The following is a 19,888-nucleotide window of genomic DNA, read 5'->3' as shown; positions in this document are numbered from 1 at the left end:
TTTGACGCATAATTTGTTATTTAGCTTTTTTCTTCCTTCCAACTGTGGTAATGCTTAGTACTTCAGAGGTTAAAAGAAGTAGAACATGCTGGTGCCATGGCAGCATCAACGTTACTAAAGCTCAATGTTTAGTGTGCCCTGTTTACATGCTTAGGATGAAACCATAAGGAGATTTAGAGTCAGAAAACAGTTTTTATTGGGCAAATGCAGAAATTTATGAACATCTTCCTGCCCTCTACTCTTGATTTCTTCTAAACTTGTTTTCCAGCAGAGCAAAGCCAGAGTATTAGCAAAGGTTTTCAGTTAGAACAGTGGAAGCACTACGCGAGCTCCACTCTCAACAACGGACTTTCAGAGAGTTCATCGAGAAAACTTGCTATGAAAGCAAGATTTAAGGCCAAAACTCAGTGGTTCCTTTGAAGACTGTGCTGATGACCACTTTTCTCCACTGTCCTTGTGGCTGGGGAAGCCAGTTACCATTACCCCACTGCAGCTCTGTGTCGCAGGTAAAGAAAAAAGTTCCCAAGTACTGTAGTAAACTTCCTAGAGAGAAACCAATGCTTTAAATTACACTCAGATCCAGAGATTGCTAGAGTGGATCCCAAAGCACAGATTAGTATGGCAGCAGAAAGAGGTGTATTGTATTTTCTTCAGTATTTTTGTTTAAGTAAGTTTAAACAAACATGACCATCAATCCCTTATAAAAATGTAAAATAAAACCACCTATGCTGGAGAGGGAAGCCAGGAGCCTTTTAGTCAGATACAAATTAAAAACTCTTTCTCTTTTACCACCAGCGAATCCTTCAAAGACATTAATTGCTTTTCTACTATATCATCTCCTCACCCACAACTACTATGGCCAGTCATGTTTCAACTAGAATATGTGTAATTTTCATATTGAAATTTAGTCATTTCTCACATCTGAAATAACTTACCTCATGAATATGTTTAGCAAAAGAGAACAAAATATGTACAAAGAACATATGTGAATGGGAAAAACCCCAAGAAATTCACAACAAAAAAACCCCGAACAGTCCCATGTAACCCCTGGGGACTTAAGATATATGCAACTGCTGTCTCTGGATGTGAACAAGCAGGCCAGTACGAGATGTTTGACACAAGACAGCATATAAATACAAAGCCATCAGCATGGAGTACCTTTATCAACACTAGGCCTAGTCCAGACCCACTCAGGGAACAGAAAAGTTTAGACTATAACTTGGATTAATGAGGTTCAAGGAAACAGACTTCGAAAACAAAGAATGGCTTTACCACAATTAAGACAATCTTTTTGGTCATCCTTATGACAAAGCAAACATAGTTATTACCAAATCAGAATAGCAGACTAGTTAATTTCTACTACAGGCCTCTTGGTATGCTCCCCATTTACATCTTTGATACGAGTAGTGAACCAGCCCTTTTTGATCAAAGTACTTGATTATCTCCATATAATAAAAACTAAATCCAGGGACTTTCCCACCCAGAAATCAGATGGACCCAGCTTACAAACTGTGCCACAAAATTTCCCCAATACCTCTTGCAATCTTCAGCACAACTAAACCAGAACAGGTAATAATCACTGCTGTCTCTGCAGTGTAGCAGGATTTTCAGTGGCTGACTCCTTAATTCTGGTCAGCAGAGACCAGAACTCAAACTTTCTGAGGTATGACCAGTCATGCAAAGCCCACACAGGATGGGAAGTGAAGAGAACACTCAAAGATCCATCTGTTGTATATTTCAAACCATACCTTCTTTTTGTTCTTAATCTGCATAAGTTCCTGAGGACTTGGAAGGATACAAGAAAATCGAGTAGGTTTCCTGGGGATACTCTTCTCAGCTAGAATGACAAAGCATCATTACAGTCAAACCTATCCCCAGAGTAGCACTCAGGCATGACTAACTTTCAGTCATGAAGTCTTTGCTGCAATATGCTGTCCAGCAAATGTATGCTCCTGCAAATTCTATTTACTTACTACATTCCTCCCACCCACATTTTCTTCAGCATAATTGCACAGTAGCTTCTTGTCCCAGACAATGTCACACAGTCACAAGATCTAATTTTATGGCTAACTCAACTACCTCCATTACTGATTCCCCGGAGAGTCCCAAACTTCCTTCAAAACACTAAGCACTGCTATGAATTCAAGCACTTTTGACTCAAAGTGACCCACCAGATCTAACCCATCCCAGAAGAAATGCAACAGTTAGTAGGCATAAATAGTACACATATAATAAACATACATTCACCATATACCTCCCTCCAATTCTGAATGCAATAGCTGCAGTGGTCCACACTATAGCAGGACCTGTCAGCAAATGTCAGCACCACTCTTAGGATATAGACACACAGGGTATTGTGCCAGGGTACTGCAGAGACTATTACCTGCCTCACTTCCTCCTTCCAATTCCATGCAGCTCTCCTTCATCTGGTCAGCCATAAGGCATCCACTGGTGGGAGGACATGCCCCAGTTGGCTCTGAGACTGCACTGGAAGATTTTCCCTCACTGAATACTCTCTCTATATCTGTGGAAGTTAAAACAAACAAACAAGCAAGCAAGCAAGCAAGCAAACAAACAAACCCCACAAAAAAATCCCAAACCAAACACCCACACAAAAACAAACCCATAAGCCAAGAAAAAAAGCTACCAACAGAGAAATGATGAATGGATCACTCTAAATTAACATGTGCTTATTCAAGGGAGCTCCTGCTAGTAACCATGACTTTGCAGTATCCTCAGTATTTTGTCTACATGAATTCCATGGCATACCCTCATTCTGTTGTGATTGCCAGTCTTGACATGGCCTTTATATAAAGCTTTATGAGAGACAAATTCTAATATCTGTCAGTTTTAGAAATAGCAAGGTTATTAACATCAGTGTGTAGCCATAAAACATGCAACAGTAAGACTGAAAGCATGTATTTAAGGAGTTTACTATGTCAGCAACCAAAATGAGATCTCCAAGTTTAACACAAGACTAAGCTTAATATTAAAGTATCAAAGAAAGAGGTCTTACTATTGCTTGTTTCTTTGGTGCTGTTGATGGTTTCTGGGCTGGGTTTGACAGCTTCCTTCTCTTGTTGATGTATGTTACTCAGCACTTTGGCCTGGCAATGTGCCTCAGTGCTATCTATCACTGTCAGCAATGCTTCCAGAGACAGCAGATGGACCGTATACAGCTGTCCAGAAACTGGAAAGGCATTCTGGGAAATAATATGTAAGTATTAGTCAACTTTCATGTCTCTCTCACCATAACAGAGCAAGTAAGTTTCCCCCCACAGCTTGGAGAAGGCAAAAAAATAGAACAGAACACCCCAAGCTTTCTAGCTTGTATTTAATCATTTATTTGCTCTGACATTATTAAAGCATCATGACTATTCCTTTTCTCTTCTGCTTCCAAATGTTAAATGGCCTTCCTCATCTCTACAGCCTACTCACCCCGGACCTTTAGACCGCTCCCATTGTTAAGTTCTGCCCTGAGTCACCGGCTGCGCCCTCCCTGCCCCCGCCGCGGTTTAGCACCTTGGAGAGCAGCTTGGTGAGCTCCTCGAAGAGGTTGGCGCAGTAGTAGTCACAGTCATAGTTAATGTACAGCTCAGTCACAAAACTGGGAATCCTCCACAGCTGAACAATGGCTTCCAAAGCCATCTCCTTCATTTCATAGGGCATCTTTGGGTTTTCCACAGTGATTATTTCCATCAGCTTCTTGATATACATCTGGCAGAAACACAGGGCAGCTCAGTTTAAGGAAAGAAAACAAAAGCAGGACAGTGAATAGCTTTGAGGACTGCAGAAAGAGAGTTAAGCTTCATCTTCCCACATAACATTCCATCTTTAATGATGGCTCATTCTGAAGTAGGCTGTAAAATCTTTCAAAAAGTTCTAGCATTCAGTGCACCTGGATTTATCATTCGAAAAAACCAGTCTGAAGGCAGGCAGCATACTACACCAGTCTCAGACATTTGATTTTCCAACAGAAAAAGGCCTACACAACCCACCCATAACAGAGTCACTTATACTAACTATTTATACTACAATAATTTGACACTTAGGCTCTATTTGACTGTCCAGATATATGCATTTAACTGAAGGCAAATAAACTATTACCCTGCACCCAGTGATACTCAAAAAACTCACCTCCAGCTGGAATTTCAAATGCTCTCTCATGCTCTCAAAGAGAAGAAAGCACACCCTGAGGGAGGCTGCATACAGATTGAGCCGTTCAACACTCAGTAGCTGAACAGGAAACAAAAAACCCTTTAAGAACTACATAGGCAAGTCATTATATGCTATAAGTAGCAGTACTATGGCACTGTAGGCATCACCTGCAACCAACCAAAGATCCACACACTGCCTCCCGTAGCAACGATATTTTAAAAAACAACCCCTTGTTCAAACTCCTGGTCCCATTTTTCACCAGTGAGGATGAATATACTTAATTCTCATCTGTGTGTGGTAACACTTTACTTACTTCAATTTGGTTCTTTTGCCAAGTCCCCAGAGACTCTTAAGTGGTGAAGGAACTTGGGAGAGGACCTGCCTCTGAGATGACCCCAGTGCAATTAATAGCTTGGTATCCCCCAAAGGTTCTGCCTACTACTGAGCTGGTAACTTGCATCCATAACTACCTCAAAACCAGTTATATCAAAACACAGTGTTATCCCACAGTAACAGTTCATTCAAATCACCCTCATCCTTCTTGGCCCTGGTCTGCAGAATAGCATGATAACCTCTCTGACTTTGCAACAGCACTATTTGGTGCAATTCAGAACTCTCATTGCAGTGCAGCAGAGAGCTTGTTTGCAGACCTGCCAAACCTCGTAATACTAAATCTCAATACAATCTTTGATGGAAATTCATATCTGACTTCCCAGTGCCATATGCCATGTGAGCATAAGCCAGACTCACTTGAAATAGGTGCCGGCACAACTCCTCCTTCACGAGTCCCAAGAGGGACTGACAGTTTGCAATGGGTGCTGACTCCAGGGCAACAGTCAGCAGCTGCAGCCCCATGTGGATCATCACTTCAGAGTTGTGGCGATCATGAGGGTTGGTGAGCGAGATGAGAAAGCGAAACAATTCTCTAATACATGGCAACCCATATGGGACCAGAGCTGCTCCTAAAGAAAAAAGAGAGATTAGCAATCTAAACTTTCTTTTTGCTTTTTGCAGGTGCCTAGCAAGTGTTAAACATTTAATTGTTACAGACCCACTAAGGAATAGGAGCTTATCACTCTCTTAGCAGGACATGAAACAAAACAGTGGAAATGAGACAGGACAGCACTGCCCACCTCTCACCTTCTTTTTGGGAAGACTGAGTAAAACGTACTCCCCGGGGATTTACATAGTCCATGTCATGAACTGAGGCAGAGTCAGAATGTTCTGCTACAGATGTGCACTCCTCTAGGACCTCAGGGATAGACTCGACAGAGGCTGACTGGACCTTCTCCTCCCTCAGACTTTCATTCTTCATTGATATGTCATTTGAGAATGAAAGAAGGAAAAGGAGTTAACAAGCACTAGACAAGTAAAAAAAAGGCTCATTTGTTCACAGTTCATTTGTAACTATTAAAATAACACAGGTCACTAATGGAAGAGTATCAGAAAAACAAAATTTAAGAGAAAAGAGAGCCTCTACATAAGCTGCAACCCTCTCTACCCTTCCACTTACATCGAGTTCTCATCTGCTTTATATAACTCTAGGTTGTGAGACTAAGGACTTTACTTCAAAAATACTCACATAACCTATCAGTTCTTACTGCCTCTGAGGTTAAAATTTTGCTCATTTTTTTGTTTTAAATGCTACATAACTTCAGCACTCTACTTCTGCTTAAGCCTTCCTGGCATTTTTACCATTCAAAATATCTGCAGCTCAGTCTGAAAGGTTCCCTGTAGCTCTATGATCCCTCCTCTCAGCAGCATTACTGGTGTGGGGGAAGTCATTATGCTGGGAGTTGGAACATTCCTTTGCAAGTTATACTCACGTACCTGGAGTTCGGGGTGATTCTGATTTTCAGTGACTTTGGACTCATTTGAAGGTGTTCCTGCATTAAGTCCCAAAGAAGCGACTTGGTCCAAGTCTGTCAGGTCTTCCTTGGATGTTGTCTGTGAGGACAACTCCAACGCACTGTCTGTAACAGGGCTGACCGCCGATGAAACATTTTCTGAGCTCCCAGAGGAGCTAGGAGAAGGAGCATCTATGAAAGCAACTCCACTTGCTGATGAGAAACAGAAGCAAAATGATTAGTATTACTCTGTCTCTCAACCACAAATTTATACATTAAATACAGCAACAAAGAATTCTTTCATTACTACTTCACACTACAAATGGTCTCAGATAGCAGCACACTAATGTGAGAGAACACAGACAAACTAAGATCTCTCTTGCTAGTGAATTAAATAGATGACCATAGGAGATAGTAGCAGTTCTCCAAATTTAACACAATAGCTGGAGTCCAACGGACTCAGCTAATTAGGTAACTTACATAGTTAGATAAAAGGTGCAGAGGATTTACATAAGAAGGAATCTGAAAAGAGTCCAAAAGGTGTACTTTACTGTTTAATACAAAGGCACAACCACTTTAAATACTCGCACCAAGAATTAGTCATTCCTTCAAAGTGAGAATTTTAACTTGATTCTAATGCAGGACCGATTACTTTAATTCTCCCTCAACAAATGAAATTGCATTACAATTCAAATGGGTCTGAAATACGAGCAGTGAAGAATCTTTACTATTTCTAGATATGAGACAATGCTCCAAGAATCTAAGCGTTCCTTTTGAAGAAACCCACACATCTGGAGCTCTCATTGTTCTGAGAAATCGTAAACGAATTTAAAACTCAAATATTTAAAGAAGAGAAGATCTAATGGCAGGAGACAGTAATAGAGGCACAAACCCGAGTTCTGTTATGAATTTATTTACACATGGAATGTGTATGGTTTTGCACAGAGTTGTTTCATTGACAAATTGATTTTTGGTAATGTCTTAAAAATAAGTAGCAGACTATTACTTGATTTGCAAGAAGTGTATGATCAATTCTGCAATCTTTTCTTTTTTACCTGCTAAGCCAGGATTCTGGCTTAAAAAGCGCCATTAATACATTACCTAACACTATACAGTTAATGACATGCTTTGTAAAACAACTCAACTTCCTCTCCGAAATGTTACAGGAGTTATAATGCTCTTTGTCAGATTTTAATACCTGTTTGAAAATTTAAATATAATGATAATTTATGCAGAGATAAGTTCTCATCTACGTGGATGTTCTGAGTTATATGACTGTATTTATTATTTCCATAGTTTTCATCAAACACACTGTAGTGTAAAAACATACTTTGGATGGCTCACACTACACTGAATGGTTTCCTGTGAAGGAGTAAGTGTCAGAACTATGGATTTTACACAGCTATTGTTTCTGCTTTCCTGTCTGCTTCCTTTCACTGGTAATGTTTATGTCCAACCATCAAAATGTGGAGTGCACAAGAGACACAGTACCTTGCAGCCAGAGGGATACATTTACCCACAGCAGAGGTTAAAAAGTTACAACTAGTCTATTCCTACACAACAACAGGATATGGAAGCCCCCCAGCACTACATCCGTAAGCTCACAGCACTAGTCACCTATCACATCACTTTTGCAGGCTGAATCAAAGCATGTGAATAAGGATTCATGCACATATCCATTAGTTCCCTGCACACAAAAAGTACCCTTTCAGGTACTTTTGCTGTTCCCTCTACTTTTCCCTTCTTCATGCCTCCTTATCATATCAAGGCCTCCATTCTTCCCATAACAGTAGTAAGTGCAACCCATATTTCCCTGTCCCTTAATGAGTCTAGCCTTTTATTCTGATTTCATGGTCTGTGGGTGTGCACTTTCAGTCTTTACATCTGTAGTGAGATCTGTTCATTCTCCCATCTTTGACACCTAAGATTTTGCACACCCCGTAGTTCTACCTGTATATTTTCTCCAGTCACACTTTGCTCCTTCCTCTTTACCAGCACACCCACACCCTTGGGTACACTCTGGGGGAACACAGGAAAGAACATGCCACCTAAGTTAGCAATCTCCAATTAAAGGAAACTTTCTCCCCAGTTCCAATTTCTTTACAGAATCAATTAGGTTGGAAAGACCTCTGAGATCGAGTGCAACCTATGACTGAACACTACCATGTCAGCCAGACCATGGCACTGAGTGCAACGTCCAGTCTTTCCTTAAACACCTCCAGGGATGGTGACTCCACCACCTCCCTTGGCAGTCCATTTCAATGTTTAATCACCCTTTCTATGAAGAAATTCTTCCTAATGTCCAAGCTAAGCCTCCTCTGGAACAGCTTAAGACTATGTCCCCTTGTCCTGCCACTGGTTGCCCTTGGCTCTCCTCTTGTCAGTGTTCCCGTTCTCAGTCTCTTTTATGTATCCGCTGCATCCTCCAACTCCTCTGCACCACATGGCTGTCCATAACCTCAGCCACTTCTCCAGGTGCCCATTCTCTTTTGTACAAACTACCCCTATGAGGCACGCTGAAGGCACAGGAATGCTGTCAAGTTACCTGCTCGGACCATGCCTTTCTCATTTATATGTATTCCATTCCCTGAAAACTCTTCCTCATGGACCTGAAAAGCTATGTTTTATTGCTGCAGTCACTGAGAACTAATATAAAAAGAATGAATGCAAAACAATATGTTAAGAGAAATGAAATAAAGACAGATTCAAAAAAGCTCTAGAATGGATGCTGTCTCTTGAAAGAGATTTCAACTTGCCTGTGGTATTAGTAGCATTGCCTGCTGACTGTTCTGTCCCAGGAGAGACCTTAGTTACATGTCGAGGAGGCCTAGGCGATCTCTTCTGCTTTTTCCATTTTGACGATTCACTCATTCCTCCAGCTCTCATTTTTAACTGAAAACCAATAATGATTAATATCAATATTGTAAAACCACATAGCATAATGAATTACACAAGCCAACCCACAAAGGCTACCTCAAAAACCTCAAAGTCAGGCAATAGCACCTAAATATATCACACAAATTAATCAGCACCTCAAAATCATGCAAACTACCCCTTGACTCCCCACATATTAGCCAACACTCCACACCTGAATCAAGGGACAATTAACAGCAGTTACTCTGCTATAATATATACTCAACAGTTCAATTATCACAGCATTCCCTATTCTCTATCAATATCTCCCAACTTTAAATTAGGATAAAGAATCTTAGACCTACAGGCACATCTCAAATCTCTTTGCTTTTACCAAAGCTCCTAGGCTTCCAAAAGGCATCAATTAAAGTATATAAGTAAGCATTAGTTAGGTTTGACATCAAACTAAAATTTCACCATCTATATATATCAAGCTGAGGATGAAGCGCGAGCATGCTGCAGCTCTGTCACTGATCTCTTGCCTCAATTCACTCTTCATCTTTGTAGCAAGGCCATGCTCACTTTCCTCCATGCATCTTTCACTATTAACAAGTATTTCTAACACTTTGCTTGCTACTGGTGCACATTGCATTGCAAATGCTACCCTAGTGATTTAGAAACAAACCTTATTCTCCTTTCACCTGCCTCCTGTCATTACTTCTCTTCAGATCCAAATCTAACTCTTGACATCTTTGTTGACCAAGATCCTGCTTCTAGCTCCTAGACAGGTCTTTGATTGGGAAAACAAGAACAAAAGCAGGAGCAGGGCAGACTGTGTGGCACTTGCTGCACAGCACTGCAATTTCAGGCATGCAGAGATGCTCCAGAACTTCCTAAAAACAGTATGATATTTAGTCACATGGCTAATGGGCCTGGCCAGCATGAAAACTGGTTCCTTACAATGCAAGTTCCTCCAAGCGCAGGACTACATCTACTCCTGTGTTTGGTAGCTGCAGTCAGCTTTTCTGATGCTGCCACCTCTTCAGTTTGGGTGCAAATTTAAGCTCTGAACAGGTACCTTGCATGTAGTGGAAACCATTCAGCAAGTTTCAGTACCAGGCCCTATCCGGTATTCTTCTTTGTAAATTTGTCACAGTTAAGTTTTATTTTGGGCTATAATATTCCTTATTTTTCGTATCTCTAGCATCAGATTTAACTTATGTAGAAGACAGCTATATTCTTTAGTCTCTTCCTTTATCTGCAACTTACTTCCTTTCAGCTATTACGACTCTTAAATGCCAACGAACCTTCTAGGTTCCACTACTGCTTTTCCTCATCTTTCCATTTTCCAGGTAGAATTCTAACTCCCTGTATACCACCTCAGCCTGTACATCTTCCCATTTAAACAAAGCTTGTGAAAATGTTATGTCCCAGTGCAGTAGACCATTTGAGTAACTTTTCTTTGCACCACAAATTGTATTTGTTTGATGACTAATCCCCAAGTTTTAGCTACGCTACAGTTTCCTTGAGTGTGCTAATTAACAGATTCAGAATTACTCTGCTCCTTGTTATTTCTTTCAAATATTGCAGCAAGAATCTTCTAAATCATAGCTTCTGGCAAATACATGATAAGCACAGAACTAAAAATAAAATTTTGTCAATTTCAAAATGTTTTACAATGCTTATGGATCACAATCCTTTCATGTCAAAATTATCAGCTCTCTCATCTTTCCTATTTACTGCTTCATCGGGCTATATAAAATCTGTGTTATCTTTGATTCTTGCCAATTTCTAAAATTTGAGCTTTAAATACTACTGATGCCTTTTCCTGGTCTTAAAATCAAGAGTCATACACAGTTAGAAGGGGAAAAGGGATTTTACCTTGGTATTTTATTTTAAGGATCCTTAGGTGTACATATCCAGGTCATATGCATCGAGATGCACCCCGCCGAGTGTGTGTGTGTGAGTCTGTCCCCCAACATTGGGTATAACATTATAGGTTTTACTAATTAGCATATCTATCAAAGATTCCCCAGTGAGAGGCTCAAGTGAGCCCCCCTCCCCAAGGAACCTTCCTTGGATGGTTCTATCTTGATCACACTGATCCCTGGCTACGAAGCTTCTAAAATGTTTAGTCTCTCAGCTTGACGAACAAGTCCAAGAATGTAGGCAAAAAGCACTAGGAGTACAGAAGTTGTAAAAGGTATAACAGGGGAGGTTGTAAAAGGTATAAAAGGAAAGGCAAAAATCTTCATGGCATCACTACCAATAGTTTTATTTATTAAAGGCTTAAGATACAAATGAGATAAGATACTTTTAACTACCAGCTATTCTAGAAATAGTGGTATTTTTTTTCTCCTTTTCAGTAACTTATACAATAAGATCTGAAGACTTATGGTTCATTATACCAAACTACTTTGATTAGGAAGGAAACCTGAAAGCATTATGTGTTAAACCCAATAAAGTCCGTTTCACACAGTTTCAAAATAGACTTCACTTCTAGCTACTAAATCCTGTTGTCATTATTTGCCAAGTTCAAAGCTACTTGTAGCAAGATGCAAAACTGAATCAGCAAAATGGAGCTGAGATATTGATATGGGCTAACCATGCACTGCTCCTTCTGCCCTCAGTCATGGTCCTAAGAAACAGGTAACTTTTGAAACATTCTATCAGACAATGCAAGTTGACAATTTAATTACTGTTTCTAATCTCCCCTTTCATACAAGACCAAATACCACCTCAGTTCAACACTAGCCCACTCAAAAAAGCACTTTTCCTCAGACACGAAATCTACCCTGTGCAATTGCCCTGTGTTTTAACTCCCAAGATTCCACCTCTTAAGAGTCATAAGATATAGGCTCACATGTAATCATTTTGATGAACCCGTGCCATCTTTCAGAGACTGAGTCACAACAGCTTCATGTGGATAGGAAACAGCTTAGTCAGGGCAAGCAAGAAGCCTTACTTGATTTTTAAAGAATCAAAAACATTTAATCAGTGTATAAATCATTTAGACCAGAATCTAAGTTTATTTGACCTTTTTAGGTGGTTTTTTTGTTGTGGTGGGTTTGGGGGTTTTGGTTGGGGTGGTTTTTAGTGGGGGTTTGTTTGTTTGTTTGGGGTTTTTGTTTTGTTTTGGTTTTTTGTTGTTGTTTGGGGTTTCTTTTGCAGGGAGTGGAGGGGTGGGTGGGGTGAAATGAGACTACCCAGTAGGTCTTTTCTACCTCATACCATCCAATCTCCACATGCTACACAAACAGGTATCCTTTTATCAGAATTACTTAGTAGGACTACCTATGATTACTTCTTACATAATTTTGCTCTCCCTCCTTTTTTTCTTCTTTTGCTATCTCCTTTTGCTTCAATGAAGCAAACTATTGTATGGCTTTAAAAATTTGCAGAAGCAAACCGAAATGCTTGATAAAAACACTTCACCAGTGTCAAGAGGCTATATGCTGTTTTAACAAATAAACACTGAGTTTGGGAATTCTAAAACAATACATGTATCAAAGGATAGCAAAGTAACATCATTCCTTCTGGATTTTCTTTGAATTAAAAGGTAACAATCCCATTACTCCATGCTTTTAGTGTTAGTATAAAAATATGTAAAAAACACTTGTACAGTTTGCCTTTGACAAAAGGAACTAATTCTAAATCTTGTTTTTACCTTCAATTCCAAGGCATTTCCCAGTTTCTCTAGAAAGCTTCATTGTATGTTAACATGCTGATATTTTAAACCTAACATTGCCTTTTTGACTAAATGCAGCAGCTAAATGGCATTTAATAGATCATTAACATATCCTGAATCCTACACATAATCTAAAACTCTCCTTCCCTCTTCCATGCTCAGTGATATCAGAGTTGCATTCATTTTCTAATTATCAATGTCCTTGAGATTACATTAAGCTTGCACTTTTGATGGTAAAAACCATCTGATGTTAGTATTTAAAAAATATTCTTTAGAAATGAGAGAGGGAGCTCAGAGGTACTGTTCGTTCACCTTGGAATTCAGTACAGACTCAATTACATTTATCTGAGTTGCCTTTGCATAAAGAAATGTCCACAAAATTATAGAAGAAAAAAAATTACAAGACTCCAAATGCTTCCTTTGATAGATGAGGTTTTAAAAATAAAACCCTAGCTAGTCTAGGAAGGTGAAGAAAAATGTAATACTACAAGATTCTTTTTAAAGGGTCCGTGAGATCTCTTTTTTTCTACAAGCCACCTTACCTGTACTCGTTTGTTTTTCCATAAGATACTGTAAGCCTCAAGAGAAAAGGGCAGGGGCCAATGATTAGTAATTAAAGTGATTATACTAAAACATGAGCTCATTCTAGATGCAGCATGGAACTGGTCAGCACACCAAGTAGCGTTCAAGACACAAAAGCATGCAGAGAGAACGCAGTTCACGATCCAAGTCCTGGAGACACCGAGGCAGTCCAGTCATCTCACTTACGTACCTGCCTGTACTGCAACAACTAATGAAGGTTATTTGGTGAAATGCATTTATGCATCTTAGGCAACTATGAACAAAATCCACCCCAAAAATTCAGATTTATGTTCCTCCTCACTCCCACTGCAGAACCCAATTGATTAGCTACAATACTTTATAATGCAAAGGGAAACATTTCTCAGTCTTCTCTTCTGTGTAACTCTGCATAAATCTGCAAGTCTTGAGCCACTGCCTTTCAAACTATCCTTTTTGGATAACTGTTTTGTCTTAGACATAGGACAAAAGAACAGCATTTCTAAGTGTTCTGTTCAGCTCTGTTTGGACTAAGTAACATTAATGGCAGACAAGAAATAAAGCCACATTAAGTTTATGAACCAACATGGAAAACTGAGAAGGGTCCCATCTAAGTTAGTTTTTCACGGTTACTATGATTGATCCAAACCAAATAATCTGCATGCCTACAGTATTTCTTTAGAAGTATTTTCTAGGGGAACTAGCAGGGACTAACATGTTTCATAAATCTGATCCCCCACTGATCCCCCATTAACATATACTGTGCTGGGATACATACTTAATTTCAGTAAAAACATGAACAAAGATGTTGAAAATATACAGCAGTCTCTTTCAAAGAAACTTTAGAGAGCACTGAACTCTGTGGCTCTGTACCAAGTAACAAAGCTCAGAGATTCATCTTAAAAAATTTTAAGGCATGCTGGGTCAGAAGACTTCTCAGGTATATGGAGGAGCTATGTCTATAACTAAGATCAACAGGCAAGACACACAACACTTCAGAGACCAATCTACACTTTTTTATGTTTCTTTTCTTCGGGTTTTCACTGTTTTTCAATCTTACCCATGCCCTCCCACTCCCTTCCTCCAGAGGATACTGTGATGGTGTCTTAGGTGGCACTCACCAAGACACTGAATGCTGCAGTAAAACAACGGTCTCTCCCTCCCAAGTCTGCCCCAGCTGCAGCCACAACACTGCAAAGCAACCACGGCATGCACTGTCTCCAAAAGCCATGCTGTGTCAAATGAGTGGAGGGAGATTTGCTGCACACAACGTAACTATCTCTCAGGTGGTGTTTACAAGAGAAGGAAGAGGAGAATAAGGTAACAAGGGAGAAGGGAGAGAGAGACCTTCAGGTTCTTAAAGATCAATACCCTCTCTAATTGGTTCAGGGCTTTGGGCTGTTCCCCACTACTTAGCTCCAGTTTGCTGAGGAGACCTGAAGAAATCTGTGAAAGATAGGCAAATGCATGGTTTAAACAAAGCAAAATAAACCCAAAGAGAAGAATAACCTGGCAGAGTGCAAGGCTGCAGGGCACACTCCTGGCATGCACAGCAAAAAGACAGTACAGGGTAACTGCACAGATCGGACACAAGACAGAGCATCACTTAACCAAGCTGGGAGCAGCCATCACCTGGCAAGGGCAGCCTTCCTAAATTCAGTCACCTTCACTTTACACCTTCTGTACACAGAGCATGACAAAGCCTGATACCTGCCCTACATTAGCGGGATCTCTTTTAGCTCTCCGTAGGCCAGCCTACCATCATCACAAATCCTGTGACTTCTCCCACAGCAAGGGAAACAAGCAGTCACTAGTTTACTATACAAGAAGTAAAGCCCTAAGCTTTACTAGGTTTCAGATTCCTATGACCAAGCATTCAGTCTCTCAAAACACTGCTATACTGGCTCTGAAATGTATGTTTACCCCATGTTGTCCCTTTTCTCAAAACATTACAATAAAAACAGTGGAAGTTATAAATTGTATATTCAGCATTAAGTTGAAAGGTGGTTATTTCTTCTCTAGCACTTTTTCCCATCCTGTTGCTCTGAACAGCAGAATTTGTTACCTTTATTGACATTCTTCATATGGAACATAAAGAATATAGAAGTATATATGGAGTCCCTCAAGAGGACCTCCCTCCACCTAAGAAATTACTACATTAATAATCATATAAGATCACATAACAGCATTTGAAATACTGAATCCAGCTGCTAAAAGCCTCACTGTATTGATCAAGATAGTAGCATTGAACAAATCCAGAACTTCCACCCTCAGAAAACTGTGCATTTAGGGAAAGGTAGATAAAGAAAAGTCTGCTTTGATTTGGCAGCTAACAGAGATGGCATTGATCACGTGAACTAAGGTTTTCACCACAGAATGCTGTCCCTTCTAGAAGTCACCAAAGCTTTTTCTATAAAAGCCAGTTTCATGATGCTTTCATGCTGCTTCACCAGCCTCAAAAAGTTTCCCTTCTACACAGGAGGAACTGGACAAAAATATAGCCCAAGAGCTCAGTATTACATCTATAGTGAATGAAGAATGATGAGAAAGAAGCTGGAGAGAGAGCAGAAGACAGCAAGTAACTGGAGAATGACACCACCAGGTCCCAGAACTTGCTGGGGTTTTCTAGCCCACAGCAGCTGATGGCTGTTCCCAGAATCCAGACTGTCTCACTTAGGCAGCAGTATCATTAACAAGACTTGCCACTGGACTATGTGGACTTAATCCCACAGAATCTATGTCCATTTATGAGGTTAAACATGCTCTTTCAGTGAACTAGGGACTTGTAGGAACAAAGAAATACAAGTGTGAAAACAAACAAAATAGAGCTGAGCGCAAGCCCAAGACAGGAGCAGAACAGTCAACACAGTGCTGAGTCTTACCTTCTTCATGTTCGTTCCCATGTAGCTTTTAGGCTCTTCTTTAAACTGAGGCAACCTGAAATACAAAGAGCAAGCCAAAATACATCAGCTTACATGGATTAACAAGAAGGGGAAAGAAACAGACTGGTCTTTCCAGTCATGCTGCAGATACTAGAAAACCCAAATTAGGTTTACTTTACTAAGAGAAACTCTCCTAATTTCTATTCCTGCCAAAATCTGCCAAGGGAAAAACCCACACAAGTATAGATGAGAGGTGCTTTGCACGGTATTACTACTAATGGCTGCTTTTCTGTATTGATCTTCCTGCCATGTAAATACCATTTATTTTCCTTCAGTGTATGTTTGCAGCAGTGGACTAATTACATTTGTTCAAAACAGGTTTCTCTGATGCTGCTAAAAACAGCTGCTGAGCCAGTGTCATCCACACCAGGACTCTTGCAGCGTACATATTATTACTACTCACGGCAATTCTTCTCTTTGAATTTGTAGAAACCCCAGTAGTTGTCCTGTGTTCCGCATCATATAAACACAATTGTGGAGGACAGCAGATATACATTTGAGCTGAATCTTTTGAGATAAGTAGTTCCCATCTCAGGATGAGGTAGACTGCTCTCACCTGTGCTACCAAATGACAACATGTACAGCTCTACAACTTCAAACACCCTGCTCTCTCTTGTTTCTTTACTACAATTCTGTGTTTACTTGATGAGGGTATAAAAGCCTTGGAGCACAGCTTTGGCTCTATCTTTTTCTGGAAAGCAAGATGGCCAAACCCCCCCTGCAGCTGCTGCCTTTGCCTTGCATCTCCATCCCAATGTCCACAGGAAAACATGGTGGTGGTGTCTCCAAGCCTTATCAAGAAGGACAGAGGAGAGGATTACACAGTAAGTAATGAAAAAGCACCAAGTAAAATTCACATATGCATTTGGAGAAAAAGTAATGTGGTCTCGCCTCTTTGAAAAGATTGATTCTGACTTTGCCCCACATTCATCCAGTGCACATGATGCAGGGCACATAGAGGAGAAAAAAAACTGAGATGCCATTGGAACTGTGTGACAGTGGGAAAAAATAGAATGCAACCGTGTTTCATAAACTGTCAGCTTCACCAAAATCCTTTTCTACTAAAAGTATATCTGTACCTGCACATTTCCTTTTCACAATACCCAGAGAAAGTCTATGAGTACTTCACTATTTGGAGAAACAGTCTTGAAGTTAATTAACTTACTTGAGTTTAAAAGAGGTAATCTTAATTACCTGAAGGGTGATGAAAAGGCAGAACATTTGTCCAAGACACACGATTTCAAGAGTTTAAAATGCTCTTTGATGTGTGAGCTCAAAGCTCTCAGCTTGAAATCAATGTGTGGCTATTCAATACCATTTCTGTTCTCTCTGCTAAAGAGAGCTATATTTTTTAGAGCACCTTTTTTTCAGTGAAGTTTGCATTCTCTGTCCTGAAACTGGTTCTCTATCCTAAAGCTCTTCATTACTTGGCTGTCCATCTCTCCTCAAAGGACACCCTAAACCAGGCAACCTTCCCTACCTCTGTCTCCCTGCAGTCTGACAGGGTCAGCCCTAGAGAAAAGTGCCAAATCCTTCATCCTTTTCCACCTCTAAATAATGACCATTTTGGATGATTTTTCTGAGGGCCCTTAAGTGGAAGTGTGGAATCTTTCTGTCCTTAGAGAGCCATCTCGGCAATGCTGAGGCAAACACAAGCAGGTTTACCTTGTGAAGAGCAGCTGCACCATGTCGACCAGAGTGTGCTCTGCAGATTTTCTCAATAACTCTGCGAAGACAAAAACAAATAACACAGGTGTCATTACTCAGTGTGATATTATCAAGAGGCTTCTTCAAGCAGACTCCCCTCCGAGTCCTGTTTACAGAGATTACGGCAAATTTATTAAAACCAGCTCCAACCCCGCATTACTGCAAGCGGTCATGGCATCACACGGTGGCGCTGCACAGCTGGGGAAAAGAGCACTCCAAACTTGTACAGTGAATGCCCAACAAATTTTCCATGAAGTTGTAGAAAGACACAATAATATAAAGCTCAGCAGCTTTCCATGGATGCATGCTCTACAACAGAACTAGTTAATGCTGAGGAAACCTGATCATTTCTTAACGGCAGATACGAACAAACCTACCACTGAGCCTCATTTCGAAGCATATGCGGAAACAGGACTGCATGATCTCACACACTGATTCATTGGTGAGGTGGGCTCCCACCGGGGTGAGCAGCAACGTCCTCAACACCTGCAAAGAACAGCACCCTTATGTACCACATGGCAATGATACTTGCATGCATTCCCAAGAGGAGGTTGGTTTCCTCAAGAAAGGCTGCCATGAGCAGAAAACCTAAGGAAGTTTCTCCTGGAGTAATTTTAAACTGAATGCTGTGCTCAAGAAGCCAATTATGAGACAAGAATGATCTCCTGACCCACTTCTAAAAGAGGCCCAATATGCTGCATACTATTCAATACTTAAATTCAGAAAATAGATATCTGCTCAGAAGTACATAGACCAAAGAGGTATACAGTCCATAGGTTTGTCTCTGTAAAGAATTTTTCTCAAAAATAAGTTTGAGCACTCCATATTCTTAATTAAGCCCCCACCCAACACAGACCATGCACAAGGTAGGATTACCAACACTACCACATTATCAAGTCCATAATTTTAAAATCATTTAAGCTTTTAACTGTTTTCATTTGGAAAAGCTTTTACCACAGGTGTATGAGCTATCTGTTTAAAAATAAAGCCTGTCACTAAGCTCTTACAGAGTCAAAACATTGCTCCCTCCTCTTCATCTCTATGTAACAGGATATGTTCCACAACAGGCAGCAACCATTATGGTAATTACCATTTCTCTCTACTTACCTGTAGGATTTTCATCAAGACAACCTCATCACTTGCATGATCTGTGCCCACAAATCGGGCGTGAGTGACAGCATCTGCCATGTTCTCCATCCCCTCCGCTGTACCCTCATGGCTGGGATCTGAATAACAGAATAAAAATATGTGCCAGGGAACAGCCATCTACAGCCTACCACCTCTGTGGGGAGACATCGACACGGAGATACTGTGTGACCTTCAGCTTCCTCAATTTATGTGACTTGCAGTGAGTTGACCCAACAAGAGCATAACTCACCTCCCACTAACAGGCTTTATAACTGGGAGCTTTCAGAAACACTTTATAAAGAGTCTACTTACATTTGCAAAAAGATATAACCTAACAAAGAAAATAATTACAATTCTGTTGTTACTGGTTCTCTATGTTTTACAAGTTAACTTCTAAGACTGTGTCCTGTTCCCTACAATATAGCACAATCAGCTGTTAAATGCGTTCTGTGCCTCCTCGGGAATAAAGACAAAACAGCTCTTAAACACAGGGAACCTAAAATTTACTCTCATGAGAAGAAAATGCCAAACAGATTCCACCAAAATTGAGAAGGGAAAATTGTGTCTTGCTCTACATCCCTCCCAAGGAACAAGAGCTGGAAAGGAACAGACCAGTAGCTTTCCCCAGAGAAAACAGCAGACAGACACAATCACAGTTTAGATATCAGAGTTGCAGGCCTCCCACTTCAATCATTCATCAAGGCTCCTTCTCTTCATTTCAGTCTTTTGCAGCTACAAACAATGGTACAGTTGAGAGAATGTTTAGGATGAGATTGTTGCTAGTAACTGTATCTCGTGCTACATTACAGTGGCTTCAGAAAAGCTGCCTCTGGCTTTGATTTCATTCTCACTTAAATAATATGGCACTGGGCAAGAATCTTGATACCCTTCTACCTAAACAGTCATTAGGAAAGAAAGGAGACAACCTAAACATTGCTTAATACCTCATTAATTGGCAATGGGGCCTCTTGAACTCCAGCAAGAATGATGCTGACAGAGGAAACAAG

The 19,888-nt window shown here is 40.4% G+C and overlaps 1 protein-coding gene across 5 annotated transcripts in view; it reads right to left on the bottom strand.

The window, feature by feature from the left end:
• The window catches only part of GBF1 (golgi brefeldin A resistant guanine nucleotide exchange factor 1), a 106,614-nt gene that overhangs the window by 21,340 nt on the left and 65,386 nt on the right, over positions 1-19,888 (bottom strand). For 2 of the 5 annotated variants that reach the window (XM_042018761.1, XM_042018762.1), the window contains exons 5-19: positions 18,861-18,979; positions 18,131-18,239; positions 17,712-17,772; positions 15,987-16,041; positions 14,476-14,550; positions 13,089-13,124; positions 8,762-8,897; positions 5,989-6,218; positions 5,299-5,467; positions 4,909-5,120; positions 4,138-4,236; positions 3,523-3,717; positions 3,017-3,203; positions 2,384-2,524; positions 1,749-1,837 (exon numbers count right to left, since the gene is read on the bottom strand). In XM_042018761.1, the coding sequence (XP_041874695.1) occupies positions 1,749-1,837; positions 2,384-2,524; positions 3,017-3,203; positions 3,523-3,717; positions 4,138-4,236; positions 4,909-5,120; positions 5,299-5,467; positions 5,989-6,218; positions 8,762-8,897; positions 13,089-13,124; positions 14,476-14,550; positions 15,987-16,041; positions 17,712-17,772; positions 18,131-18,239; positions 18,861-18,979 (1,913 nt within the window). The remainder of the gene's footprint in view (positions 1-1,748; positions 1,838-2,383; positions 2,525-3,016; positions 3,204-3,522; positions 3,718-4,137; positions 4,237-4,908; positions 5,121-5,298; positions 5,468-5,988; positions 6,219-8,761; positions 8,898-13,088; positions 13,125-14,475; positions 14,551-15,986; positions 16,042-17,711; positions 17,773-18,130; positions 18,240-18,860; positions 18,980-19,888) is intronic. The other 3 variants (XM_042018764.1, XM_042018765.1, XM_042018763.1) reach the window with 2 other exon arrangements.

Source organism: Corvus kubaryi, unplaced genomic scaffold (genome assembly GCF_017639235.1).
Source record: "Corvus kubaryi isolate FWS band 111438036 unplaced genomic scaffold, C.kubaryi_AGA036_p1.0 138, whole genome shotgun sequence".
In the NCBI taxonomy this organism is placed as follows: Eukaryota; Metazoa; Chordata; class Aves; order Passeriformes; family Corvidae; genus Corvus; species Corvus kubaryi.
This window is presented reverse-complemented; position numbering and strand designations above follow the sequence as displayed.